The 27,394-nt window shown below is 45.0% G+C and overlaps 1 protein-coding gene across 1 annotated transcript in view; it reads right to left on the reverse strand.

The window, feature by feature from the left end:
* Positions 1–27,394, reverse strand: part of OBSCN (obscurin, cytoskeletal calmodulin and titin-interacting RhoGEF) — a 183,390-nt gene that overhangs the window by 60,041 nt on the left and 95,955 nt on the right. The window contains exons 54-74 of the mRNA XM_027660600.1: positions 27,105–27,371; positions 25,625–25,897; positions 24,737–25,003; positions 23,021–23,287; positions 21,671–21,940; positions 20,891–21,157; positions 19,459–19,725; positions 17,745–18,011; positions 16,778–17,050; positions 13,357–13,623; positions 10,895–11,167; positions 9,443–9,715; positions 6,516–6,788; positions 4,099–5,457; positions 3,230–3,508; positions 2,682–2,760; positions 2,198–2,316; positions 1,221–1,418; positions 772–804; positions 585–683; positions 6–133 (exon numbers count right to left, since the gene is read on the reverse strand). Coding sequence (XP_027516401.1) covers positions 6–133; positions 585–683; positions 772–804; positions 1,221–1,418; positions 2,198–2,316; positions 2,682–2,760; positions 3,230–3,508; positions 4,099–5,457; positions 6,516–6,788; positions 9,443–9,715; positions 10,895–11,167; positions 13,357–13,623; positions 16,778–17,050; positions 17,745–18,011; positions 19,459–19,725; positions 20,891–21,157; positions 21,671–21,940; positions 23,021–23,287; positions 24,737–25,003; positions 25,625–25,897; positions 27,105–27,371 — 5,798 coding nt within the window. The remainder of the gene's footprint in view (positions 1–5; positions 134–584; positions 684–771; positions 805–1,220; positions 1,419–2,197; positions 2,317–2,681; positions 2,761–3,229; positions 3,509–4,098; positions 5,458–6,515; positions 6,789–9,442; positions 9,716–10,894; positions 11,168–13,356; positions 13,624–16,777; positions 17,051–17,744; positions 18,012–19,458; positions 19,726–20,890; positions 21,158–21,670; positions 21,941–23,020; positions 23,288–24,736; positions 25,004–25,624; positions 25,898–27,104; positions 27,372–27,394) is intronic.

Raw genomic sequence — 27,394 nt, forward strand, 5'->3', positions numbered from 1 at the left:
TTAACATCCAGCAGGATCAGGCTGTGGTGCATGTTGGAACTGGCAAGTTTATACCCAGGGGTGTCTGGTTTGATCCACAGGATGTCTTTCCGGGACTCCTCTTTCATCCAAGTAATACTTGGGGGTGGATGTCCTAAAGGAAAAGCAAAGCAATGAGCTTTCATCCTCCTAATTGTGTTCCTTCCTAACAAATATGAGCCATGCTGTGAATAAATGTTGTTTTGATCCATTTCCTGACACTTTTCCGACAGTAACAGGCATAATATGCAATAAAGGATCATAAATCATTTTACAGCACCCTCAGAAAAGACATTTAGTCTTTCTGTAAAACCAAAACTGTTAATAAATCTTCATAAGACTAATAAATGTTGTTATCCCAGTTGTCACATACAAGAAGATGGAGGTGAAGATGAATAAGATCATTTTGTGCAAAGTCTCTTTGTAAGAGATGTAAACTGGGAGTGGAATCCCAGATTTGAGATACAGGAGATGAGGTTACAACGACTTGGGGCAGAGAGAGTCCAGAATGTGTCATGAAGTTACACAACTTTTTATGCAGGGAGACAAGGTATCAACCCACTTACCCTCCACTTTTACAGATAATGTGATGCTTGCACCTTTTTTCACCTTTTTATTAGTAAATCTTTCAAGGAACCTCGGTGGTATCAGCTGCTCATGGGAATCTGAAAATAACATTATTGATGAAACACGGTGAGTTTAGACTGAAAGATTCCTGGGGGTTCTGTTATGTCCCTCTGTGCCTTCTCTCACCTGTTTTGGATGGCTCCTCTTTCTCATAGGGATCTGTAATGAAAGGAGAAAAAACAAAATGAAAAATATAAATAACTTTCGACCCATGAGTTGCAGAAAAAATACTCCAAAGGCAACTTCAGGAGATTATTCCCTGCTGGAGATATTACACAAAAATATTGGTATGATTCATAAGAGGCCTTCAGTTTAATAAAATAAGCTTTGAAATTAATGAGGTTGAGCAGGAATAAAATGCATGTTTGTGAGAGCCTAGAGAAGTGACACATCTCATCTTCCTAATCAGTAAATTTATTGGTGAACCAAAATTAAAGCACATCATTTTTTACCTACAGACTTCCCCCCCTCGCTTGAGCTACCTCAGTAGGCTTTCTCAAGAAAAATAACTTTATCAAATGGAAAAAGACACCAGAATAGAGAAAAGTAAGTGCCCAAAACAGTGCAATGCCCACCTTTGACCACCAGCCTGGCCGAGGAATAGGCAGAGCCAGCAGAGTTGATGACAAAGATCAGGTACTGCCCAGCGTCTGCCTTGGTGACATCCCGAATTTCCAGGGAGTGGAATTCCTGCCTGTCAGTCTTCAGGATGCGATCAGAGGCCTTCAGGGGCTGCCCATTCTTGAACCAGTAGAGACGAGGCTGTGGGTACCCTGTGACATGGAGAACAGAATTCCTTGGCAACATCCCTTTGGGAGCATCTCCAAACAGGCAGGAGGTGATGCACCTCCAGCTCTGTCCTGGGCTGCTGTTTCAAGGATTCACCCAACTAGGAATGGCTAAAAATTCATTAAATTCTATTTATCCGTTGAAGTTCTTTCCTGTCTCCTCAGTTTCTGGCACTCCCTACATTGGCTGCAAGTTCAAATGCCTTGAAGGTTGGAAAAACGACACCTGGGTTTGATTTGAAACGTACACAAGGAGAAAAGCTGAAGTCAAATCAGTTCTTATAATTTTTATAGACAGCAATATGACGAAACAGGAAAATCCCCACTTCTCCTTGCCACAGTCAACACCAGGAGGATGTCTTTGGAGTTTTTTATGTTGTGGCAGCCACCCCGTCATAGAATAAGGCAAGTCCATGAATGTTTAATTTATTTGAGAGAATAAAGGGCATCCTTACTTTATTATTATTATTATTATTATTATTATTATTATTATTCCTTATTGCTCCTGTGCTCAGAGAAAGACAGAATGCAGTTTTCAGAAACATCTGCCTGTCATTATGCTTGGAGACACTTTATCTGCTGCAAAAGTCAATGTTCATCAATGTTCATCAGCATGAACATGTTCTCCGGGCTGGTTTGTGCACTCGTGGTGCAAGATGCACAAACGGGGTCACAGCTGAGGAAGAGCACCTTGGAAAACCTTGTCCAGCTCTTCAACCTGACATCAAACCCGGAAAACTGACAGTGCTGTGGGATCCACTCACCTTTGACCTTCAGGTGAAATTTAGCCAGTGATGCTCCAGGTGCCACATGAATGTCATGAAGCTCGTCAAAGATCTGGGGCAGTTGCTCCTCCTCGGTGGTGGATTCCTCCTGCTCTCGGCTAAGAAACAACGAGCATTAGAAAGAAGGAAGTCAGCGAGGCAGGTAAGAGTCAGGAATCAGAATGGCCTATTTTAGGTTAATTCAGACTGCAAGTTTTGTCATCATGACAGCAGATTCAGCACCATCTGACAATAAAGTAACGGGGTGACACCACAAAGAAATATCCAGGCTTGCCTGAGGGCAGCCAGAACAAATGTGCATGTGATGAATGTCCAGCTGCTGCAGTTTCTGCATCTCAGCTGGTCTGGCTGCTCCTTTGTGACATTAAACTGGTCCTGCTAGACAGGGTAAAACCAGGCTTGACATAAATACACCCATTGATCTCATCAAGTCAGAAATTGGAGAGAGAGTTTGATATTTTACCTTGAAATATATTCTTTGGCACTGTAGTAAGAGGATGTCTCTGTTGCATCTGCTGCTGTCTCATAGTCAGTGCTGGTCACTGTTAAATGGAAAAAGATGTGTTTTCTATAATCTGAGCTCTGAAACTATTTTTCTTTTTTTTTTTACTTATTATAATTCTTGCTTTAATAAGTAAGTAGGGGAATTTAAAAGAAAAATAAGTTGCTTTGCTAATTCGAGTGATTGGTAGGTAGATTTCCCACTAAGATTTCCCTGCAGCAGGATCCCACATGACCACCTGGATTACAGGAAACACCTCTGCTTACCTGAAAAGCTTTGCTCTGAGTCTTGCCTCGGAGTTGGCAAAACCCACCTGAACCCAAGAGGCAAAACCCAGCTGGGCCTAGGAAACTTTATAGTTTTACAAGTGAAACATTTTGTGGGCAACACATACTTCTTTTTTCTCATGTAAATCGTGCTTTTCTTGGGGGGGAAAAAAAGAAAAAAATTATCCACCTCCCCAAAGGACCCTTTCCCTTGTTTTTTCCTACAGCGATGTTGAGACTCACAGTCCACCCGAAGCTCAGCCTTGGTTGAAGCCACTCCCATGTTGTTCTCAGCCAGGCAACGGTAAACACCCATGTCAGTGGGGACCACGGCGGTGATGATGAGCTGGTGACACCCCTCCTGGTCCTCATTGATCATGTAGTGGTCGTTCTCCTCAATAGCTTTCCCATCCTTGAACCAGCGGACCGTGGGCAGTGGTTTGCCGATGACGATGCAGTCAAAGCTCACCGGGTACCCATCCTGCACCTCCTGGTTCTGGAGCTCAGTCATGAACATGGGAGCTAAAGTGGGCATGGTCGGAGAGGAGAAAAGGGAAAAAGTCGTGTTAAAAGATGTTATTTGAGGTGCCCAATGTCTGAAGACTTCTGGTTTCTAGGTTTTTATTTTCAGAGTGATGTCTGTGAAAACAGTCAAAAAGAAACTCCCTGACAAACACTGCGAAGATCCTCCATAAGCACAGTTGCCAACTATGCATTTCCTCTCTTCCTCTCCTTGCCAAAATGTCTTGTCTCCCTCAGGACCTTTCTAAAAACTGTTTTGTTCATTTAAGCACAATAATCACAGCATTTATGGCTATATTATTGTAATAGGGGACATTTATATCGTGAAAAGCAGCTTCATAGATAAGTCGATACTTTACAAACCCCTCCTTCAGCACTAATGTCCCTTCTCTCCCTCTAAATAAAAATAAAAAATTCAATTTTTTTTTTCTGAAAGTGCAAAGTTTCCAGAAAAATATCTGCACCAAATGAAGAAAAAAAAAAACACGTGGTTTTTGGAGTTGTTTGAGAGTGAAAAGATAATATTTTGACATACTCCAGCTGTCTTTTCACAAACGAAAAAAGGAATCCTCAAGGTTTGCTTCTCCTACCTGTGTCAGAAGTCAGCAAAGGCGGTGGAGGTCTCGCTGTGGGTGGTGCAAACTTCCCAAAGGTGGGTGGCGAGGCCTTCCCAATACGCAGTTCAACCTTTTTAGGGCCTTGCTCCAAAATATCGATCTCCACAGGGATCCCCAGGGCCCCAAACATCTCCCTGAACCGAGTGGCGGCCGTTTTGGCCTCGGACAAGACTTCGAACTTGATGTAGATATACTGGTCGTCCTCCCGGTACGTCTGGTGGTCCACCACGTCGATGTCCCCCTCGTCCGCGCTGACAAAGAGCTCCTCCTCCACATCAGAGATCTCCGTGGAGATCTTGGCCCTGAAGAGTCTGTGGAGTCTCCTCCCTGCCTTACGGAAAGCGTCGTCCAGCTCGCTGCCGGACGAGCTCTCGGTCTCACTGTCCGTGCTCTGCTTCGCCTGCTTTTTATGAAGCACCTGAGCCTCCTGAGCGCCAACCACCACCTTGGCACTGTGGGAAACCTTGCCAAATTTGTTGGATGCCTCGCAGGTGTATTTTCCCGCGTCCTTCCTGTCCAGGCCGGCGATGATCAGCGAGCAGGTCCCGTCGCTGTAGTTGTCTATGTGGTAGTAGCGGCCGTCCGAAAGCTCCTGCCCGTCTTTCAGCCACCGGACCTTCATGTCAGATTTGCTGTGGGCCACACACTCCAGGTGCAGAGTGCTTCCAGGCTCGCCAGAGAAGTCTTTGAAGGTCTCGGCAAACACCGGGCACTCTTGCTGCTTGATCTCCTTCCTGACTTTGTAGCCTTTGAAAGCAGCTTGGATCTTCACAGCAGCCTTGTTCATGGAAGGGTCGTCTAAGTCTGGCAGCTCCGGTTCAGCTGGTTTGGCAGCTGTGGTGGTCACAGCAGTCTCCGCACTGGATTTCTCCCACTGCTTCCATAATTTGCCTGTGGAGGTGGACTGAACCTTGCTGGTAACACTGATACTCGTCTTCCCAGCTTTCTTTTTTAGGTAGTTCACCAGTGAGGGCGTCCCAGCTCTGGACTCATCATCTGAGCTTGTGAAAGAGAAATCGGCTTCTCCTGTCCTGGCCAGCTCATCACATGTGGAATACTCCTCTGAGTAGTAGTGGGACATCTCTGCTTCCTCCTTCCTCAACTTCTGCAGCCTCTCGAGGTCCTCTTCAGGCACCTCGCTGATGGAATCCAAGGTGGGCTCCCGGCTCATCCGGCGCTTCTTGGCCAGGGCTTCCCACAGGAGGTGAAGATCTCCCTCCTGAGCAGCCTCAGGGGGCAAGCTGGGCTGGACCTGGCCGTCCACCAGCTCCCCTGGCTGGCTTGCAGGGGGTGCTTCCCTGGTAATCTCCTTTAGCATCGTCGCCGTGGGCACTGGGGAGAATCAAATTGATGAGACGTTGAAAGACAAAGTCTGTGAGTGAGCTTTGAGAAACATGGAAATGTCACCCTAAAGCCTGAGCACAAGAATATCAATGGCGTTTAAATAAGCATTCTGTTGGGGACAAAATGTGAATTTACAGAATCACACAGAACAGGGAAGGTTGGAAGGGACCACTGGAGGTCACCTAGTCCAATCTCCCAGTTCAAGTAGGGAGCACATTGCTCAGGACAGTATCCAGATGGCTTTTGAATATATCCAGAGAAGAAGACTCCACAACCTCTCTGGGAGGTGAATATGGTTGGTCATGGCCCTGGGAAACTTGTTCCTTGAGTAGGGGGTTGGACCATACTGTCTTCAGAAGTCCTTTCCAAATTCAACTACTCTGTGATTCTATTCACTCAAAACATAACCAAACAACAAGGGGTTTTTTGGTTATTATTCTTTGCATTTTTAAACCAAATAAATAAATTTTTGCCCCTTTTTAATGCTGCAGTTGATGAACACCTAATTCAGTCTGACAGTAGAGGCTGGAAAGCTCCTCAGTCTCATCCTCTCTTACATTTAGACAGAGCTTCACTGACTGATTTCAATAGACCTCCAGTGGCTATGCTGGGAGCTGAGACTCCCACCTCCCATGGACACACCTCACCTGCCTGTTTGGATGTGTCAGAGTCTGAAGGTTGTGCTTCAGTCTCTGGGACACGTTCACTTGCCTCTCCACAGTGCCCAGTGCCTTTAGAGATGCTCCAGGTTGTCTGGGACACCCACAGAATACCCTAAAGCATCTCAAAAGACACCACAACCCCACGTAGAGACAAAGGTGTCACACCTTAAATTTTGGACTGAGCAAACTCATAGTTGAGCAACTCAAAACTATTTGGGACACAGAAACGTACTGGGGAATACAAAAAAAAAGGAAAATAACAATTGTTAGTGGATTGTTATCAGGGGTTGTGAAAGAAAGTAAATTTCAGTCCAAGCTGTGGACATGCTCCTGGTTGTCCGTAAACAGAACTGATTTAACACCACAGGAATGCACACTCTGTACCTTCAAGGCTCAGGCTGGCAACAGATTTGACTTCAGGAGAAGCCATGCAGGTGTAGGTGTCCTGGTCTTCAGGTCTGAACCCGTGAATAATGAGCATCTGCTTTTTCCCGTCAGAGAGGATCTCGTATCTCCCTCCAGCTTTTATTTGTTCCTTTCCTTTGAACCATGTCACTTTTTCCTCAGTTTTGCTGGATAATGTGCACTCCAAGCGAGCCACCCCCCCTTCTGTGACTGATCCTCCCACCAAAGGCTGGGTGACTGTAACTGGAGGCTCTGCAAGGACAAAAATAAAGTGAATTAAGGCAAAGAACAAATCATAATCTGGCTCCAAGGCACTCCAGATCACTCTGTATCACTCCAAGCATCCCATCCATCATTTATAGATTCATCAGCTGTTGTAGACAACCAAAGGAAAATAATAAAAAGACCGGAAGCATCCAAAGTTTGTAATTCCTAAGAAAATATCAAAACAACTTTCCAAGCTTTTCCAGTGATTAACCCATCTCCGTTTAAATATATACATGCAGAAGTGGTTGCATTTTTCACATTCCTATGTTTATTTGCTGGTCTTCATCTACCCATCCCCAGTATTCAAGCAGTTGTACAGATTTTTGGGAGGTCCTAAATGTCTAGAAGTGAGGCAGTTCTGAACCGAGATGAGAAAGAAACAGTAAAAAGAATAAAAAAGAGATTATTCAAAGCAGCATTCATCCCAGCCTTGAAAGTATTAAAAAAATATATATTTAGACTAGCTTAGGAGCAGTAAAAATTACCAAAAAGCATAAAAAATTTAAAAATAAAAATGCTTTACTTTGGAAAGAGACCTGCCAGTGGAAGGGTGTTTGTACGACAGTGATACTCAAAATAAAGTTGTGGCAAGTGCATTAAACACGGAGGGGTTGACTGGGATGTCACTGCTACATTCCCAAAAGCAGCACATTCCTGAGCATGATCTACCCCTTTTCTGCACATTTCACCAGGGAGAGGGAACCCCTGCCTAAAATGCCTTGGGTTTGTCACAAAGTCAGCATGTGCAGAGTCACCAGAGTCCGGCACTGGCAGCAATTATGTGACAAAATCATCATCGTGTGTCTGAGCCTTAAGTAAAAGAGGATTTTTAGGTTATTATTCTCAGTTTGAGGAATTTTTTTTGGCATTCAGCTTTCACAGAAAGAGTTGCAAGAAAAGAAAGACTGAGGGAGCGGTTCCCCATCCCACTGTAGCTTCAAAAGTTCCACCATCAGGCAGAAAAGACACTGTGTCCTCCAGCTCCTTCCTTTGAGGAGGTTATTGAAAAATACACACAAATAATACAACAAAAGAGAAAGATGGGCAAAGAAGACAACACTTCCCACTCCCCTACAGGGTCTTGGTCACCTCAAACTCATTCCAACATGCTCCTTTTGCCTCATTCCATCCTAACTCCACCAGAAATGAAACCTGTGGTGATGGATGTGGCACAGGCTGTGCAGTTTGGAGGGAACAAGTGCTGAGCACTAACAACACACCAGGTTTTGTTTGAGACAGCCCAAAACAACTTTTTCCCCAAGCTCTTCCTCCTCTCTTGTGTTGGCAGACAAGCACTGAAAGATGCCACGGAGTGAATTCTTCCAGGAGATGCCTGGAATGGGTGAAGCAGGCATGCTATGCAAAAAATAAGGTCTACAGCAGCTTAGCTGTGCATCGCCAACTTTGCCTTTTCTCTGTCCTTTTCTACACAAACATTCCTTTTCCAGCTCTCATATCACATACTTAATGCCATATTTTGTGATACGTTTTCCTGTTGGTTTGCCCCACCCAGCTCAAAATAAAGATAACCCTACACTGCCTATATCATCGAGGAGTTTAGTTGCAAACTTCAGGTATATTTGGGCCTTGATTATGTTTATTTTAGGTCTGGCCTTAATGGAAATCAAGTTATTGATGGACTAAAGAGGCAACTAAACTGTAACTCCAGTATTTTAATAGCAAATCACTCAGTTTCTGTGCAATTGTGATACATGTCACGTCATCAGGCAATAAAAAATAAATATGTAATTGGAAGGATCTGGTGCCCTATCAGATGGGTTACTGATGATAGAATGGTTTGGGTTGGAAGGGACCTTGAAGATCATCCAGTTCCAACCCCCATACTCAGTACACTGGAAATTAAATTGTAATTAAATTATACATTGGCTTGGAAGACAGAAATAATTGTTTTAGTCTTTAAGTTCAAGACCTTTACCATTTAAATTATCTACCATGATGTACCAGGCAAATGTGGTCAACAACCAGTTCTTTAACTCTGGACACAATAAAAGTAACATAAAAACCTTTTTTTTCTCTATTGTCAGCTAAATTTCATACAGAAAAATCTGTCAACAGAAGGAGTTCATGAGGACTGGTATTTTGGAGTTCCTAAAATGCAGGTGCCCACAATAAGATAAAGAAAATTTAAATCTGTCAGAAAACAAGGTGTGTGTTTCATGGATGTCCCACACGTGGAGGTTTTAATATGGAGCTCATTACCCTGGAAAAATGATTGCTCTGGTCTTGAGTTGATTAACAGATTACAAAGACTTCTTTGCTATCCTGGATAATTTTTCCATGTGAACTCCAGTTCGGATCCCTCCTACACCCACATTTGCTGAGGGTGATGTTGAACTCTGAGAAAATTGATTTTCGTTGGAGCCTATGTTACATTTTACAAAAGACTGCAGCTAAAGAAAGTTGTTGAAAATTTCTACCATCACCAGCCTGATGAGATGGACTATTTCTGGTCAAAGAACAGGTAGCCCAGTAGCATCTTCTCGGACTAAGAACACCATTTTGGTATGTGAGAGGCAAAGGGAAAAGAATTGGAGCAAAGATCAGACATTTCAGTGCTGTAGCTCAATACCAGATTTTGAGATTCCAGGTGCCACCGGGCTGAAACAACAGACACTTACCTATCACTGAAAGCTTGGCTGATGAAATTGCTTCCCTGGAAGCAAAGGTCACCTCTCCAGAATGGTGCAGCTGGGCTTTTTTCAGAATAAGTTTGTATTTGTTTCCATCTGCTTGTACCTCCCAGTCCTCACCCGACTGGATCTCTATGTCATTGCTATACCAGGCCACTTCATTAATGGGCACAGCTTCACTCAGAACACAGCTAAATGTGGCTTTCTCCCCCACAGAGACTTCCACATCCTTGAGAGGCTGCAAGAACTGCAGGCGCCATCCTGTAGATTAAAATCGGGAATCAAGGCCCCTGTTACAGAAACAATCAAGAGATGCTGGGAATATTGATGTTGAAGCTCTGGGCAGTCAGGCCTTGGAGACCAGGGAGGTCATTAAAAGGGAGGTTATGGTTATCACCAGAACAGAAGGTATAGAATCACAGAATGGTTTGAGTTGGGAGGGACTTTAAAGACCGTCTTGTTCCAACCCCCCCTGCCATGGGCAAGGACACCTTCCACTAGACAAAGTTCAAAGCCCCATCCAACCCAAAACTGGGGACTGATGGCTGTTCTTGTACTCTGAAAGGGGTCCTGATCCCCACAGGAATCTCCAGCAATAGCATAAAGTACAAGGATATAGAGATAATATCATTGTTGATACAACTGTCATCTCTAAAGCCCTGGAGAACAAATAAACACAACCCAACTCATCAGAATAATGACAACTGTGAGAAAGTCATTTGCTGCTCACTCAGTGCCAGGTGTTGTTGCTTTTAACCCTGTCATGTCTTACAGAACAAGAAAATACGAAAAACTGTAAAACGTCATCCATTAAAGGAAGAGAGAATTGGGTTTGTTCAGCCTGGAAGAGAGAAGGTTTCAAGGTGACCTAATTGCAACTTTCCAGTACCTGAAGGGAGCTACAAGAAAGATGGAGAGAGACTTTTTACAAGAGCTTGGAGTGACAGAACAAAGAGGAATGGAATTCAACTGAGAGTACATTTAGATTGGATATTAGTAAGAAATTCTTCCCTGTGAGGGTGGGGAGGTCCTGGCACAGGTTGCCCAGAGAAGTTATGGCTACCCCATCCCTGGAAGTGTCCAAGGTCAGGTTGGAGCAACGTGGGATAGTGGAAGGTGTCCCTGTCCATGCCAAGGGGGTTAAAACTAGGTGATCTTTAAGGTCCCTTCCAACCCAAACCATTCTTTGATTTTATGGTTCTGTGATTCCTTGGTTTAGTGGTTGCTTGGCAGCGTTGGGTTAATGGTTGGACTCAGCGATCCAAGAGATCTTTTCCAACCTTAACGATTCTATGATTCATTGTGCAGGAAGAAGATTATAAGTAAGAAGCAGGTAACAAATGCAACTTTTTCTCCCCACTACTCATCACATCCTCCTGGTTCCTCTCCTCTTTCCAACCAGAAGTTGAGGACTCCCCCACGCCCGAGCGCTCGAGTTACCTTTCACCGTCAGGAAGGCCGAGGTCACCGCGTCGCTGCACATGAAAGTCACCCTGCAGCTGTCCTGGGGGGTGAGGTTCTTCATCAGCAGGATGTGCCTGAGCCCATTTTCAAAGTAAACCATCTCGGTGTTCTCTGTGGTCTTGGCAGGTTCGTCGTCAATCAGCCAGTTGTAATTGTAGGTCTCGGGCTTGGAGAGGTAACACTCGAACAGGGCTTCCCCTCCTTCCACGGCTTCCACGTTCTCCAAGCCCTGGACGATGCTGTTCTTGGCTGGAAAAGAAGGACAATGAACAGCATTAATTATTTGGCCATGTCTATCTGAATATCAACAAGCTACTGGATGATTCCCGCTGCTGGAAAGCTGATGGAAAAACATGGATGTGATAAAGTGTGCTCGTAGGTTTAAATTACTTCAACCACACTCTAACTAAAATTAAAAAGATTTAAAGTAGTGAGACAGTTTAAAAATAACAATAAACTCTAAGACCTCTAGTATTTCATCTATCTTTCCTCCAAATACCCGACTTTTCTTTACAAATAAAGAAAAAAAGTGGTGTTTGTATAAAACAGGTCAACAGTCGTTAGGAAGGGATAGCTCAGGAAGACAAAGTAGAACCAAGTTCCTTCTGTCCCATGGCAAGAAACATTTCCCAAAGATGTCTCAGACAGCACAATTATCGTCATAACTGGGGAGCTGTGAATCCACTGACAGCTCGTGGTAAAATCTTACTACTTTTCTTGCAAAGCAAATATAAGAGAACATTATGGCTGGCAAAGCTACAGCGACTGTCATCTGAGCTAATTCTGCCTCTAGTGAACACACAAAAAGTTAAAATCTGTATTAAGAGTACTTTGAACAGAAATTTCTGAATTATCACAAAAGCCCTGTGACAATTAGGTTGATTTTCCCACGCTTGTGGGGTGAATTGTGGGGTCAGAAACATGCACAAACCTCCAAACTCCATTTTCCTACGTGGTCATGCATCAGTTGGCACCTGGACAGGAACAATCAGCCCGATGCAAAATTAAATGTGGGCTGGTGTGAGGGATATAACCTGTATTGCAGCAGCTACAGGGACAAGTGACATGCACAGGGGTGGGGACACACAGCTGAGTAAATATAGTTCACACAAATACCATCGAATGGCCAGAATGATCTGTGATATAACCCAACAGACATTCCTGTTTAGGTTCCTACAGCCATTATCTGGAAGTGTGCTAAGCAAAAAAAAAAAACCTAGTAAAAATAAATAAAATTTAAAAAAATACCAACAGACTCAACAATTAATTTAATAGCAAAAGGAAAAAGTTACTAGGTATTAACTTATTGCTAATTACAAGTTGCCCAGAGAGATTGTGTGTGGGCTCTCCATTCCTGGAAGTGTTCAAAGCCAGGTTGGACGGAGCTTGGAGCAGCCTGGGATTAGTGGAAGGTGTCCCTGCCCAAGGCAGAAGGGTGAAACTGGATGATCTTTAAGGTCCCTTCCAACCCAAACCACTCTAGGATTCTATGATAGCAAAAAAATCCTATATTTTATAATATTCACACTTATGGAGAACAATGAGGTGTTTGAAAATCCTTCTTGGAGAATGTATCATTTTCTTAGAACAAATCAAAGCTGTTTATCTTTTGAAGTACTGGTTTTCCTAATTATGGAAAGCAGCCAATTGCTAAGTCTACCTCCTCTGGGATGCTTTTATTCATTAAAATCCTTTTAAATCCCTAAAATGGAAAGTGCTTATAGATGCAGAAAACATTATAATAAATAACACCCTGTTCTTCTGCATTAACAGCTCCAGCTAAGCAAGAAGGCAAAACAGCCACAAATATTCAGAAATCAGAAACACTGCTCTTGTTGATCACAATAATTCACTTGGTAAAGTAAACACAGTTAATTCCATATGCAGTAGGAAAAAAAAAAAAGACATCCACGGAAAATCCTAAATTTATTTTTAATGTTTTTATTTACTGTTCCTCAGGGCCTTCCCTGATGCCAAGTGAGAAGGTAACTTCTGAGGAATCACTCTTTGAAATAAGTAAATTACCTTGGTTCAGCAGAAATCAAATGGAATTCCATGCTATCCATTATTTACTGGTTTTAAGGCACACTGGGTGTAAAAAGTGCTATTTAAGAGCAAAAAAATTCTTATTATTCCTTTGGACCAAGATTGCATCTGTGGTTTCACAAAAATTCAGCAGGACACAAACCATCACACCAATGTTCCAGTTCTTTGCAGAAGAGGTGCAACAGGTGAGTGGTGTCATAAGTGAGAGTTAATTAGAACTGAGCTAATGCTGCATTTTCATATGCAATGCCCACTAATTCCCAATTTATTATAAGTACTTGGAGTGAACACCAAGAGCAGGTATCTGATGTGTTCCGAAGTGCTGCCATGAGTTTTCTGCCTCCTTTATTTGGAAACCATGACAGTCTCCCTCTTTGGCTGGAAGGCCTCACCTTGAACATCAAGTGTAGCCATCACTTTAGTGCCTCCAGCTTCACAAGAATAGATGCCAGTGTCTTCTGGGACCGTAGGGTTAATTTTTAGCATGCTCACATTCCAGTCCTGATCGATAATCACTCGCTGCCCATCTGCATGTATTTCCTGATCATTTTTCTTCCAGATGGCGTGCACTGGCCTAGAATATTGGCATATGAACTCTGCTGGGCCATCTTCATCAACAGTTATGTCCTGCATGGGACTGACCACTTCAATGGTGGGATCTGTTAACCAACACGTCAGGAAGGACATGCATTAGTGGATCCCCATGGAAATGGCAATTTGGAGAGTTTTTTGACAAGCACAGGGCTCGTGAGGAGCAGGTAGAGCGTCAGTGCAAGCTGGGAATTAGCAGTTTAGTGTGTGCTTGTGTCAGCATCAAGCAGGGTTGAAGCCAAACTGGTATGTTAGAACATGATCATCACACTGGAAAACGGGCCACCAGCAGTTAAGGCTCGTGCTTTAAAACTTCTGAATGTGGACTTCTGAGCAGAACATATGGGGGGATTCCCTCTGGGCTTAGTTTTTCTCCCAGCATCACTGAGATCTCCCAGACTGGGAAGCACTGGGTGTGAAACAGTTCTGCTTCCTGGAGGTGGAGCACAAGGGTAAAACAGAGGAGAGAGCAGTGGGTGGGCTGCTGGGAGTGGTTCCCTGTAACTCAGCCTCACAGAGAAATAGCAACACATCCCAAACTCTGCTGGAGGCTCCTTGTATGAGCAAACTGCAACTACCCATGGGAAAGAAACCCAGTCCTCAAATGCAAACACCCATTCCTGTCCTGGGCTGTCAGGAGTCATTGGCAGTGTGAGGAGCAAATATCCAGGATAACTGTGACAAAAAAGGGCATTCCACAGGGACAGGTACATACTGTTTTGGTTAGCCACGTGTTCCTCTGCAGCAGACACATAGATGGGGGAAAAACAATATGATTTCCTTTACAGCAGCTCATCTAGAGATGTACCAGGAGCCACTGACATCTCAGACTGAGAGCCCATAAAATGCTGCTGGATGTGCAGCTCCTCTGAAGAATGTGAGATCTGTGAGGCTGCTTTTAAGCATCCATTCTTTCTTTTAAAATACTGGTTTTGTTTCTTGTCAGGCAGCTGTAGGGCACTGTAGATATGTCTAACCTAAAATATTATGAGCTTCTAAAGCAGCCAAGGAGTCCCTCCTGAGTTTTCAGGTTGGACCACTAATGCTCAAAAGAAAAACCTCAATGAAGTCTGAAAGTGGAAGTCTCTCTGCAACATCATTCTCAGCAGAATTATGTCAACTTCCAAAAAAAATTGATAGGGCTACAAAGAGAAAGTTGATATACCATCAGGAATTGGGTTCGATAATCCTTGTGGATCCCTTCCAACCCAGGACATTCTATGATTCTTTGGTATGCCCTTATCTTTCAAATAGTTGTTCTGCTCACAAGCCAGAGATAATAAACTACACAGAACCTCAGTCTGGGAATGCTCCTCCCAAAACCGGTGCATCAAGTTGAGGATTTGGGATGCTACAAGCAGACCTTGGGAAGCAAAGGCAGTTTTGCAAACATCTTTTGGGAACTTTGTAGCCAAGCTTGATCCTGCTCCCTGGGGTTCCCTCTGCCACTCCCTATGTCTGCAGGTGTGTTTATGGAGAGGAGGCCTTGATGGAAGACCATGGAGATGTTTTGGTGACACCAGGACTGAAGAAGCAAGAAGGGATCTGTGCAGATGGGGAGCACAACACCATCTCCCTTCATAAGATCTCTCACAGCAAATATCACCTGTGGCACTGGAGAAGGGAAGTGTCCTGGTTCCACTGCCCCTTCCCTCTTTGCCACTGCTGGGAAAGGACTTTGGTGTCCCTATTCACCTGTGCAGAATGGCAGAAAGCTCCCTGGGACTTGGGAGCCAATGTAGGCACCAGGACCTGTAATTCTCACCCGCCCAAAGGAGTCAGAAGGAGGCAGCAGCTCCTTCACCCTTTCCCATTCTCCCCCCCTCCCATACATGAAGATGTTGTCACACTGGGCCACTGAACAAGTGCAGTTGTAGGGCAATGATATGGTAGAGGCCCAATAAGAAGAGCCAAGACCTCAGTTATTATGGAATATATCCAGTTACCAGCATGCCTTAAGGCAGGAGAACGAGGCACAAAAAGTGCCTGAAATTGTCTGTTAATACAATTATAATTAAATACTACTGTGATTCAGGCTCACAATAAAGAAATCTTTCCTTCAGAGAAGCAAAAAATATCCCCATTCCTCTGTGTACTAGCATCTCTAGATGATCTCCAAATGTCCCTTCCAACATCAAATATACTGTGATTCTGTGAAACGGAAACTTCTCAGGAGCCTTTTATTTGACTGAGCAGGACACCTAGTGATGCATTTATTTTTAATTTACGTATTAGGCCCACTGGCATTTCTTCCCTAGAGAGCTCATAACCAGGTTCTGTCTCTGAAAACCTGAAATTCAGATTGATACAAGCAGACACAGGATGTGTGGGGTTTGCACACTCTGTTGTTGCTGCACCATTCTGAGATCAGGAAGAAGTGCTTTGGCATTTTATCTTCATAGAGACTCAAGTTTTCTGAATGTACAAGGGACTCTTTATACAGAGGAGACATCAACCACTGACTACAATTCCAAATTGTGGATTGCTTCTGTTGGGGTAGATTTAAATAAGGATCTTTTAACCCTTTATATCTCTGTACATACAAATCCCTTCTCCAAGCAAAGAACAAGCATTAATTTTGTCTGAAAAATAGCAGCTTTTCCCCATGTCTGTAAAAGGACTGACTAGGAGGGAACTTGCTTTATCAAGTCTGGAGCTCGGTGTTATTTGCAGCTTGTGGCTACCCTTACCAAATGAGAAAAATAGTTATTTAACAGGCCAGAAAGCTCTGCTAGGGCAGTGATGACCATTCAACAAACTAGGCTCATTTTGTCACTGTGTTCCTGCAATGTCATACATCATTTGCTTTCCAGGAACAGCCCAAAGTCTTGTGCTGGGAACAGGATGAGCTGAGCAGCAGTAGCCTGACTGTGATAATTTTGTGAATTACCAGCTCCATAAGATTTTGGGGTATTATTCAAAAAAGTTGAAGTGGGGATACAAAGTCAGGTGCTTTTACAGTTGTTTATGTTCATCTCTTCTTTGACATCAGGTGAAAGAAGCAGCCCTGAGACTGCAACCCTCACCTGAACCACTTCAAAAATCGATGTGGTTGTACCTGTAAGACTTCTGGGTTGGGTATTGGTGACTTGCAGAAGTGGAGGGTTGCAGGGCACAGAAGAGCTGTGAAGGGGTTTAGTAAGGGTAGCCTGGAAGGCAGAAGCACCAGCACATGGAGCAGGTCCAGAGGTGGCCGTGTGTTTCTTTCCAACAAGGAAATACCTTTGACTAATAATTTAGCTGAAGATATAAGGGACCCAGCTCTGAAGGTGACAGTGCCTGAGTCGTGGCAGGCCACATCATTTAGGGTCAGAGTGTGGATCCTCCCGTCCTGCTCAGAGATTTCAGTCACCAGGTTGTTGTGGAGGGGGGTCCCATCGAGCCACCACTGCACGTTCCTCACGCCCGGGTGCGAGAGCTCGCAGGTGAACGTGGCTGACTCGCCCACAAAGACGTCTGTGTTCCTTAAACCAGAAACTACCACTGCTGCTTCTTCTGCACGACAGAGCAAGAGAAGGTGCCAAAGGAAAACAAGAGCATAAACACACACACACACACATGTGGTTCCCTGCAGAACTAACACAAGTGTGAGTCATCCTTGGAGAGTTAAACTTGTAGCGCTTTTCCAGGGGGAAAAAATAAAAAAGAGCTAAAATTTTCTTGAAAGGAGTTAGAAACCACCTTCCATCCTCCACCTGCTTGCAGGAGCAGTGTGTGTCTCTGCAAACACCATTTCATTGGGAGGAAACTCCACTCCATGACCAGGTCATGCCTGTGCATTGCAGCCATCTGCAGTGGCATTGTAGGAGGCGGGAGGCAGAGATGTTACTTAAGATTTAAATGTTCACTTGAGTGCTTTAAAAGAGTAATAAGAATAACAACGATAGAGGCTGAAATCAGTTATAACAAGAATGTCAGTATTTTTTACGACCACTGCTCCAAGCAAGCAGTTTTTCAGCAGTACCACCATCTGTTACAGTGCACAGCACTTTGAACTAGTTTAACTTAAAAACATTGGTCCAACCCCAGCCTGGAGGTCAGTGTTTATACCTTCACTGGAATCAGGAAAGAAATGAATGGCCTTTCAGCTGTTTGCATCTGAGACCATTTTGTCCAGTTACTCTCAAAGACTTTGGAGCAAGAAATCCAGGCAGCCAAACGGGAGCATTTCCACCACGCTTCCCCTTACCTTGCACGTACACAGAACCTGTGGTTATCTCGTATCCAGTGCTGCAGGTATAATCCCCACAGTCATCAGGCTCTACACCATGGATGATCAGCTCAGCTATGCTGCCCTTCAGCTTCATCTCGTACTTGTCACTGGGCTCAATGACCACCCCTCCTTTCCTCCACTCAACGGGGGCGTCCGGCCTGGAGATCTCACAGTGCAAAACAGCCGTTCCCCCTTCTTCAGTCTCTACGTTTCTCAGCTCTTTGTTAAACAGCACTGGCAGTACTGTGGTGGAGAAGCAACTGCATCAGTGACAGCTCTCAGAGGTGAGGAACTCGCTTGTAACTTCTCCAGTTTGGCTGCTCCCCTCGTTCTGAGCCACACCCTGAGCTGTGCCACAGCCAGACGCTCATGGGATCAGCTGCTGATCCTGGGAGGGTGTCCACTGCTGCTCCATAAAGGGTTTTTAGAGGTCACGGGGGCTCTAAAGGTCTCCACATGGGCATAGCCACTATTTTCAGTATAAGCAGACAGAGGCACAACAGTACTAATCACAGCACTGAGAACAGGAATCATTTAGGTTGGAAAAGACCTTTAAGATCTTCGAGTCCAACCATTAACCCAGCACTGTCGAGGCCACTCCTAAACCAATGTCCCAAGTGCCACATCAACACGTCTTTTAAATATTTCTAGGGATGATGAATCCACCTCTTCCCTGGGCAGCCTGTTCCAATGTCTGACCACCCTTCCAGTGAAGAATTTTTTCCTTAGTTCCAGTCTAAACGCCCCCTGGTGCAACTTGGGCCCATTTCCTCTTGTCTTATTGCTTTTCACTTGGGAGAAGAGACCAACCTCTACCTCATGACAACATCCTTTCATGTAGTTGTAGAGAGTGATAACATCTCCCCTGAGCCTGCTTTACTCCAGGTTTTAAAAAAAACCCTGTTCCTTCAGCTGGGACATAAGACTTTGGGCATTTAGTCATTGAAATCTCACAGTGAGCAGGAGTGGGTTATGGTGACCAAACCCAAGATCTAAAAATATGGTCTTGATGTTCAAGCCAAAAGACACAGAACTCTTAGTATAAAATCCCGAAACAAAGCCACTAGAAAAAGGCCAAGAGCCACAATTGTTGGGTTGCTCAGGCAGTAATAGGTACAAGGGCTCCATTTAAAGTGAGTTTATTCTAGATATGGTGAAATATCCTTGTTTTATTGTCAGGTAGTAGGTAAATTTTCTGACTGCTCTTGTATATACCCTTCCTTACCAGCAGCTGCAGTTTTGCTCCCCAGCTGTCACAGCGAGATGAAAACTGCAACTGCAGAATTAGAACTGGATTTAAAAGGGAATAAATTCATCTCTGAAGGGCAGATTGTGAATCAAACCTTTTCCTGCAGTTGTAACTCAGAGATACAGAGTGTTGATGGCAATTCAGCAACAAAACTTCTGTGTAGATTGGGCACTTGGGGACATGGTTTAGTGGTGGACTTGGCAGTGTTGGGTTAATGGTTGGGTTAACTCAATAGAGGTCTTTTCCAACCTAAATCACAGAATGGTTTGGCTTGGAAGGGACCTTAAAGATCATCTCATTCCAACGCCATGGGCAGGAAACCATCTACTAGACCAGGTTGCTCAGAGCCCCGTCCAGCCTTCCCCAGATGATTCCATGATCACCCCTGTGGAGAACAGCCACAGCCACGACTTCCCTGCCTCCAAAAAATCCTTCTCCTACCTTTGACTTGCAGCGATGCCGTGGTCTGCTGATCCCCCGAGTCACACGTGTACTCCCCAGCATCCTGAGCCTCAGCATCGTAGATGAGGAGCTCCACACGCGTCCCCTCCTGCCGGATCTCGTACTTGTCACCTGTCTGCAGAACAGTGTCCCCTTTCCTCCACTCCACGTGTGCGTTGGGCTTTGTCAGCTCACAGAACAACAGGGCCGTGCGACCTTCCTCCACCTCCTCGTTCTTCAGCCAGTGCTTGAACAGCACAGGGAGGCCTTGAGAGGGGGGGAATGGTGCAAAGAGGGAAAAAAAAAATATGGGTGAAGCAAAAATAGAAAAAATAGGAATGTTTGATTTTTAAGGTACTGATAGTGCCATTCATGAAGTTCACACATGATTCTGGCTGCATTTACCTAAGGGGAGCTGCCAGGAACAGGGATGACTAGGCCTGAGCTAGACAGAGGAGGAGGAGGAGGAAGGGGAGTTAATCAGCAGGAAAAAATTGAGTTCTATAGGAGCTACATTTCTGTCCCCATATCCCAGTCTTCTTTTCACAAAGAATTCCCAACTAATTTCAGTAATTATTTCAGAAGGCCAGGTAGCTTTTCATCCTTGAAATAAAAATCACAGAATCATTCAAAGAACACACACCTGCAGACCTGAGGCATCAGATCATGCAGCCAGGGATCAATTACAGAATAATTAAGGCTGAAGGGACCTCTGGAGATCCTCCATGGATGGAGGTTCCTCCACCCCTCTGGATCTGTGTTCCAATGTCTGACCACCATTGTGAAAGGTTGTTTTTTTTCTAACTGTAATTTCTTTTACTGCAGCTTTCAATTGTTGCCTGTCATCTCTTTACTGAGCATTCCAAGAAAATTCTCTCTTTCCTCTGCAGGCCTCCATTAAGAAGCTACCAACAGCAAAGAAGTTCCCCCTTCAACCTTATCTTCCCCACTCTTAACAAATGCAGCCACCCTTACCTCTCTTTTTACTTAGAATCCTAGAATGGTTTAAATTGGAAGGGACCTTAAAGACCAACCCATTCCAAACCCCTGCCATGGGCAGGGACACCTTCCACTAGACCAGGCTGCTCCAAGCCCCATCCAACCTGACCTTGGACACTTCCAGGGATCCAGGGGCAGCCACAGCTTCTCTGGGCAACCTGTGCCAGGGCCTCACCACCCTCATTGTGAAAAACATCTTTCTTATATCTAATCTAAATTGCCCCTCTTTTAGTTTATATCCATCACCTTTTTTCTTATCATAACAGGCCCCACTAAAAAGTTTGTCCCCCCTATTTCACTTTCTCCGGCCCCCTGAGAATCTTGTCAGCCTCTGTTGCACTTGCTCCACTAATCATTATCTCTCTTGCACTAGAGAGCTCCGAAAATTGATGTGTCCTCTTTTCACCGCTGCTGAACGGAGAGGAAACCATACCTTTAACCTCCAGCTTGGCCACGGTCCTCCCGTCAGCCGTCTGGCAGCTGTACTCGCCCGCGTCTGCACGGTTCAGATCGCGGATCACCAGCGTGTGCACCTTCCCCTCCTGCTTGATGCTGCACTTCTGGCTGGAGTGGATCACAGACGTGCCTTTCTTCCACTCCACGGGGACGTCAGGCTTGGACACCTCGCAGGACAGGTGAGCTGTGCCACCCTCCTGCAGCTCCAGGTTCTGGAGCGCCTTCACAAAGATGACCGGAGCAGCTGTGGGGAAGAGGGAACCATCAGTTCTGCAACAGCCTGATCCATGTCTCCCCCAGGTCAGAGCTGGGGGTCTGTGGTTATATTTTGAATCAGATCAGAGAGGAACCTACAATATTGCCATGGATCATCTTTCCAAATCATTTTATGTGACTTAATAGAAAGGTTTTTTTTAAATTTTCAGACATTTTTTTCAGTAAATATGATCTAAAAACATCATGAGTAGAAGATTAATTCAGAGTATATTATTGACATCTTTCAGCGTTGATTCTGACATATGATTGGCTGCTTAGCTGGATGGTCTCCAAAGGATGTTAATATTAATCTTCATCCACGGACAATAAAAATTACCGAAATGACCAGCTCAGATGTACATATCTAACTCTTAAATGCCTAAATTAGGTTAGCAGGATATCCCAAAATTTCCAAGGACCCCTAATCCCAAATATACCTCTCCAGAAGCCAAAGCAAGTGTACCAGCACCTCCCCAGTCCCTCTCCCTGGGGCGTTGCTCACCTTGGACCTTCAGCTGTGCTGCCGACGTGTGCTCCCCGACTTTGAAGCTGATGGACCCGCAGTCTTCCAGGGTCACCTTCCTCAGGATCAGACTGTGACGTGTCCCCTGGACTCTGATCTCATTCATCTCGTTGGACTGCAGGGGCACATCCCCCAGGAACCACTTGGCATCCTGAGTTGTTTCCCGGGACAGCCTGCACTCGAACACCGCGTCCTCCCCTTCGTACGAGGTGACGTCCTTCAGCATCTCCACTATGGTCACTGCTGGTTCTTTATGGAAAGGTCAACAGAGTTTGGTATCTACTTTCAAGTGATGCTTCCTGGGTTAAACATTTCCTTCTGCTCTTCCTTGACAGGACTATGCTATTGTTATTTTAAGCCCTAAATACTAAATCTGGTGGTGTTCAGCCTGGAGAAGAGAAGGCTTTGGGGAGACCTCATTGCCTTCCAAGACCTTAAGGGGGCTCATAAAAAGGAGGGAGAGGGACTTTCTACACGGGCAGGTAGTAACGGGACAAGGGGCAATGGTTTTAAACCAAAAGAGGACAGGTTTAGATTAGATGTTAGAAAGAAATTCTTCCCTGTGAGGGTGGGGAGGCCCTGGTACAGGTTACCCAGAGAAGCTGTGGCTGCCCCATCCATGGAAGTGTTCAAGGAAAGGCTGGATGGGGCCCTGAGCAACCTGATCTAGTGGGTGGCATCCCTACCCATGGCAGGGGTGTTGGAATTAAATGTTCTTCAAGGTTCCTTCCAACCCAAACCATTCTGTGGCTCTATGATTCTAAATTCATGGAAATGTAGGTGCACAGTCATGTAGTAACATGTTACAACCTTCCAGATCCATGATTTATGTATGTGTGCATATATATTATGCACATATAGTCTAAAAAGTATGCATCTTATACTGTATTATGCATATAATAAATATATAAGGACCCTGAGATTAGCTCAGTTGGTCAGAACATGGTGCTAATAACATCAAGGTCATGCATTTGATCCCTCTATGAGCCATTCACTTAAGAGCTGGACTTCTGGGTCCCTTCCAACTCAGAATATTCTGTGATTCTGTGATAAGGAATGCATAAAATATATATTTATAATTCAATCTATATATTGGGAAAGCACTGTCAACAAATTTCAGTGGGTGCCATGATCGTAATCAGTGACTAAAGACCCATTTCCCATTCCCCAGAGATAACTGACCCAGTTCTTACACCCCTCTGAAATCACTCATCTCTGACATCCCCACGATTCAGTTTGGGGAAAACGTTTAGCTGCCAGATTATTAAATAAACACGCCCCTGCTGTGACACCAAGCCCTGCTCAGCTCTCCCACACCCAAAGCCCCACCTTTCAGGTGCACCACAGCTGTGGTTTGCTGGTCCCCTGTGTCACAGGTGTATTCCCCGGCATCAGCTCTGCTCAGGTTGTGGATGGTCAGCTCAGCCACGGGCCCGGCCTGACGCATCTTGAATTTGTCACTTGGCCTCAGCACAGTCCCACCCTTCTTCCACTGCACTGTGGTGTTTGGTCTCGACACCTCACAGCTCAAAGTGATGGTGCCACCTTCTTCAGCCTGTTGGTTCTGCAGTGGTTGTGTGAAGGTTACAGGCAAAGCTGAACCAGGAGAAATCAGAGGGGAAAAATTATGTTTCAATGCTTGTGTCACTAAGACTTGTGTTAAATGAAACTCTGGTGCCATTCCAAATATGGTTCAAACTCAATTCCAAAATTACTTTAAAACTGAAACAAGGAATGACAGAAAGTGCTGGGTTTCCAGGAGCTTTAAGAACTCTGCACTCCTGGAGAGTCACTGGACACTGCACAGACCAAGCACCTCTAAGATTATGCTCCTTCTGGAATGATCATGGACACAGAGTCTTGAGAATCTAAGTGCACGTCTCTCCAGATGGGTACCAAAGCCACAACTCCTGGCCTAAGTTCTTAGGTATCTAGGAGAAACATCTTTACATAATGTCCCTTGTTTGAAAACTGGACCCAGCAGAGAAATGAACCCTGGAAGCCTCTGCACTGATATTGTCACTGATGGGTCATGATGGAGTTTTGATGGGTTGATTTATGATGTCCCACATGTTTAGCTCCTTGGGTACAGTTGCCTGGAATTACCTCAGTGGCTCCACGTTTATGAGTTGTTATTTACAAGGGGAGGAGGTTGGGCTCCAGGAATCAGAGGGAATTCACAGGAACTGGGCGTCAGACACTTATAAAAGGAGAGATCTGAAGGTCCCTATAGGTGATGTAGGAATGGATGGTGTATTTTGTGGGATGGATGGGGAACGACTGGATCAAGGCTGGAGGGTGACTGTAGAGCCTTCCTCAGCTTCCTGGGTTTGTAATTTTTTTCAAGGAGTGCTGGAGTGGCTGAGACCACACACAGAGACACAAACAGGCAACCACCACCAGAGGATCTGCTCAGAGCACTGATATTCTGGTCTCACCAAATCCTGGCATTAGTGTGATAGCAGGCAGGTGAGTGTCCTTAACGGGAGAATCCTCAAGGGATATTCCAAAAGACAGTAATTCACAATAACACTCTGGATCCTCTTTGCTTCTGCTGATCTGGTATCTCAGAAAAGTCACCTTAGCGCTGTATTTATATCAGACTAGATTTGGAAAAACTGATATATTGCCACATTATACCTACTTTCAGATCTTTGGGACTAGAAATGCTGCTTGTCAACTGGAGCTGAGTGCCCAAGTTGGAACACTGTCATGCTTGAGCATCATTTTCTGAGGTAGAACTACAGCTCAAGGGATGCTGAGACATCAAAAATGGTCTTATTCTAATCTTAGCTCCAGCCTTGGTTTTCTGAGTGACCAGAAAGAGGCCCTTGGGTCTCAGATCGTGGAAGTAGTTGCTGCACTTTGGGTCCCTCCATTTTCTTTACTCAGGACACCACAGGACCTAATCTCTGAGAGCAAAAGGTCTCAGCTGCTTTATGCCAGCAAAGGACATCTATCTAAAGTCAAGGAGAGTCGATAGAGCCCTCTTAGTAGAGCCAAACTGAGGAAGTGAAGCAAGTTTCTCATCTTAAAACAACTCACCTTTAACAGTCACAGTGGCCGTCGTTTGTTCGTTTCCATTATCACAGGTGTATTTGCCAGAGTCTTCTGGGTTTAAGTGAAAAATCTTTAAGGTGTGGACTGTTCCTTCCTGCCTGATTTCATACTTGGAGCTCGAGGAGATCACCTGAGTGCCCTTCTTCCACTTCACCTGAGCGTTGGGCTGGGAGACCTGGCAGCTGAGCACGGCTGTGTCTTCCTCCTGCAGTTCCAGGCTCTGCAGTTTCTCCTTAAATACTGGAGGTGGCACTGAAATTACAAACACAGCAAAGGCATTTCCAGGCATCTTCGTCTCTTTTCCCTGTGGTGTTAAATCCACAGCTGAATGGTTAAGCATTATTAAAAAAAAAAAAAAAAACAAGACCAAACTTCAATTTCTACTGAGGGGTTAAAACAAGCATCAAAGAGAAGGATGTTGGGTGGAGAATTTTTCCAAATAAATAAAGTTTGGAGAAAGAAAGACACCAAAGAAGGAAAAAAAAGATCTGAGCAATGTGATCTGATGAAGATGTCCCTGCTCAATGCAGGAGGGTTGGGCTAGACGGCCTTTAAAGGTCCCTTCAAACCCAAACCATTCTATGTTTCTAAAAGGGAGAATGGAAACAGTGAAAATTCCAGGTTTTTCAATCCAACTACTAAGGCAAACACAGGAGTTTCTTTAGGAATCAGTCAGCTTCAGGACCCTCTTGACATATTCACTGTCTATCCATGGTGACTGGAGTCTATGAGACCACACCAGTACATCACGTGTGCTCTGAAGCACTAACATGACCTGAAAAGGGGTGAATTACAGACATGAATTTACTGTCAGCATAAGCAAAACATCGGTTGTTCTCACTGATCCCATCCCACATCACACAGAGCCTTTACCTTTCACCATGAGCTCTGCCGTGGTCGTGTGACATCCCACCCGGAAGGTGACGGTGCCAATGTCCTGCTCAGTCACCTTCCTCAGGGTCAGGGTGTGAACCTTCCCTTTTTCCACCGAGATCTCGTTCATCTCGTTGCTTTGCAGGGCGACATCCTGCAGCTTCCATTCCACATCCCTGGCGTTCTCGTGGGAAACCTGGCACCGGAACGTGACGTCGTCCCCCTCGAACACCTCCATGTCCTTCAGGCCGCTCACGATGGTCACGTCGGGCTCTGCAAACAGTCAGGAACAGGGAGTGGACGGGAAAACATGGATCAGATCATCGAATCGTTAATAAAACAGGTTATAGGGGACTTCTGGAGGTCACTTGGTCCAACCACTGCTCAAGGCAGGGCCGGCTTTTACAGCAGGTTGCTCAGCATCTTGTCCAGCTGAGCTTCAAGTATCTCCCAAGGATGGAGACAGCACAGCCTCTCAAATCACATCCCAAATTCTGCTTTCAGTGTACTTGGTAAAAGGGCAATTAACTTTTAGATATTGGTTTTATCGCTTGTCCTTTCTCAGAGGTACATTACATATTGATTTTTTAATTTAATGTTTGACACGCTAATTGGGTGAACAAGGCATGAATGCCAGATGCCAAAATCAGGGTTTTGAAATTTATTACACTTGAACTTAGATATCTTCATAGAGTAACATTAAAACCTGATCCTTTTTATCATATTTTTGCAAACAGAATTGCATTTACTCCATGCTGATGCTCCAAATGTCTTGAGGAGCTGGATGGCTTTGTCCTCTCAGCAGGAGTCACTGGATTAATGTGAGCGCAGTTGACTTGAGTCCTGCTTCTAAGCCAGCTGAACTCCTGCAGATCTGTGCAAAGATCACACAGACAGCCCCCCAATATACCCCCAAACCTGTATGTACCCCAAATCTACTGGGGAATACCAAAGGAATCATAGAATCCTTAAGGTTGGAAAACACCTCTAAGATTGTCGAGTCCAACCGTCAAAAAAAGCAGTGAAATCTTCACGTGAGCAAGCACAGCAGATATTCCTACAACTGAGGTGGCCATCTGCACGACAAATGGTGCAGCTGGGTGTAATGTGCAGAGGATCTACAACATGGAGCAGCCTACAGAGATGCTGGCAGTGTTTGTTCCACACTAGTGGTCCAAGCTCTGTGATGGCATTAAGGCCAGATGCAGCTGCCGTGTGACTGGAATCTGGGGATGGACCATCTGTTCACCCCCCTGCATATGATGTCAAGAAAATATTTCAAGCTATAAGTCACAAATCACAGCTGCTTCATCCTCCCCTGTCCACCACGTCAATCTTTGCTTTGGTGCATCCATTGACCACCAGACTTTTTTTAGGACACCCTTCCTATGCCCTGCGTTCTTCACAGTAATAATGATGACGTGGTGAAACCTTAGTCTCCTGAAGAGAAAACCTCCTTGCCCCAGCAAACAGTTCTTGCCTTTCACTGTCAGTTTGGCAGAGGTCGTCTCATCCCCAGCCTTGCAGGAATATTCCCCGGCATCTCCAGGCTCCAGGCGGTGAACACGGAGCTCCCGGAGGGTCCCGTCCTGCCACATCTCGTACTTGGAGCTGGAGTGCAGGACAGCTCCGTCCTTCCTCCACTCCACCTCTGCCTTGCTGATGGAGATCTCGCAGCGCAGCCTGGCTGTCCCCCCCACTTCCACCTCTTCGTTCTTCAGCTGTTGCCTCAGCCGGGGTTTGGTGGCTGCAAAAGTGAGGAAGAAATAA

Source organism: Corapipo altera, unplaced genomic scaffold (assembly GCF_003945725.1).
Source record: "Corapipo altera isolate COAL_440 unplaced genomic scaffold, ASM394572v1 126, whole genome shotgun sequence".
In the NCBI taxonomy this organism is placed as follows: Eukaryota; Metazoa; Chordata; class Aves; order Passeriformes; family Pipridae; genus Corapipo; species Corapipo altera.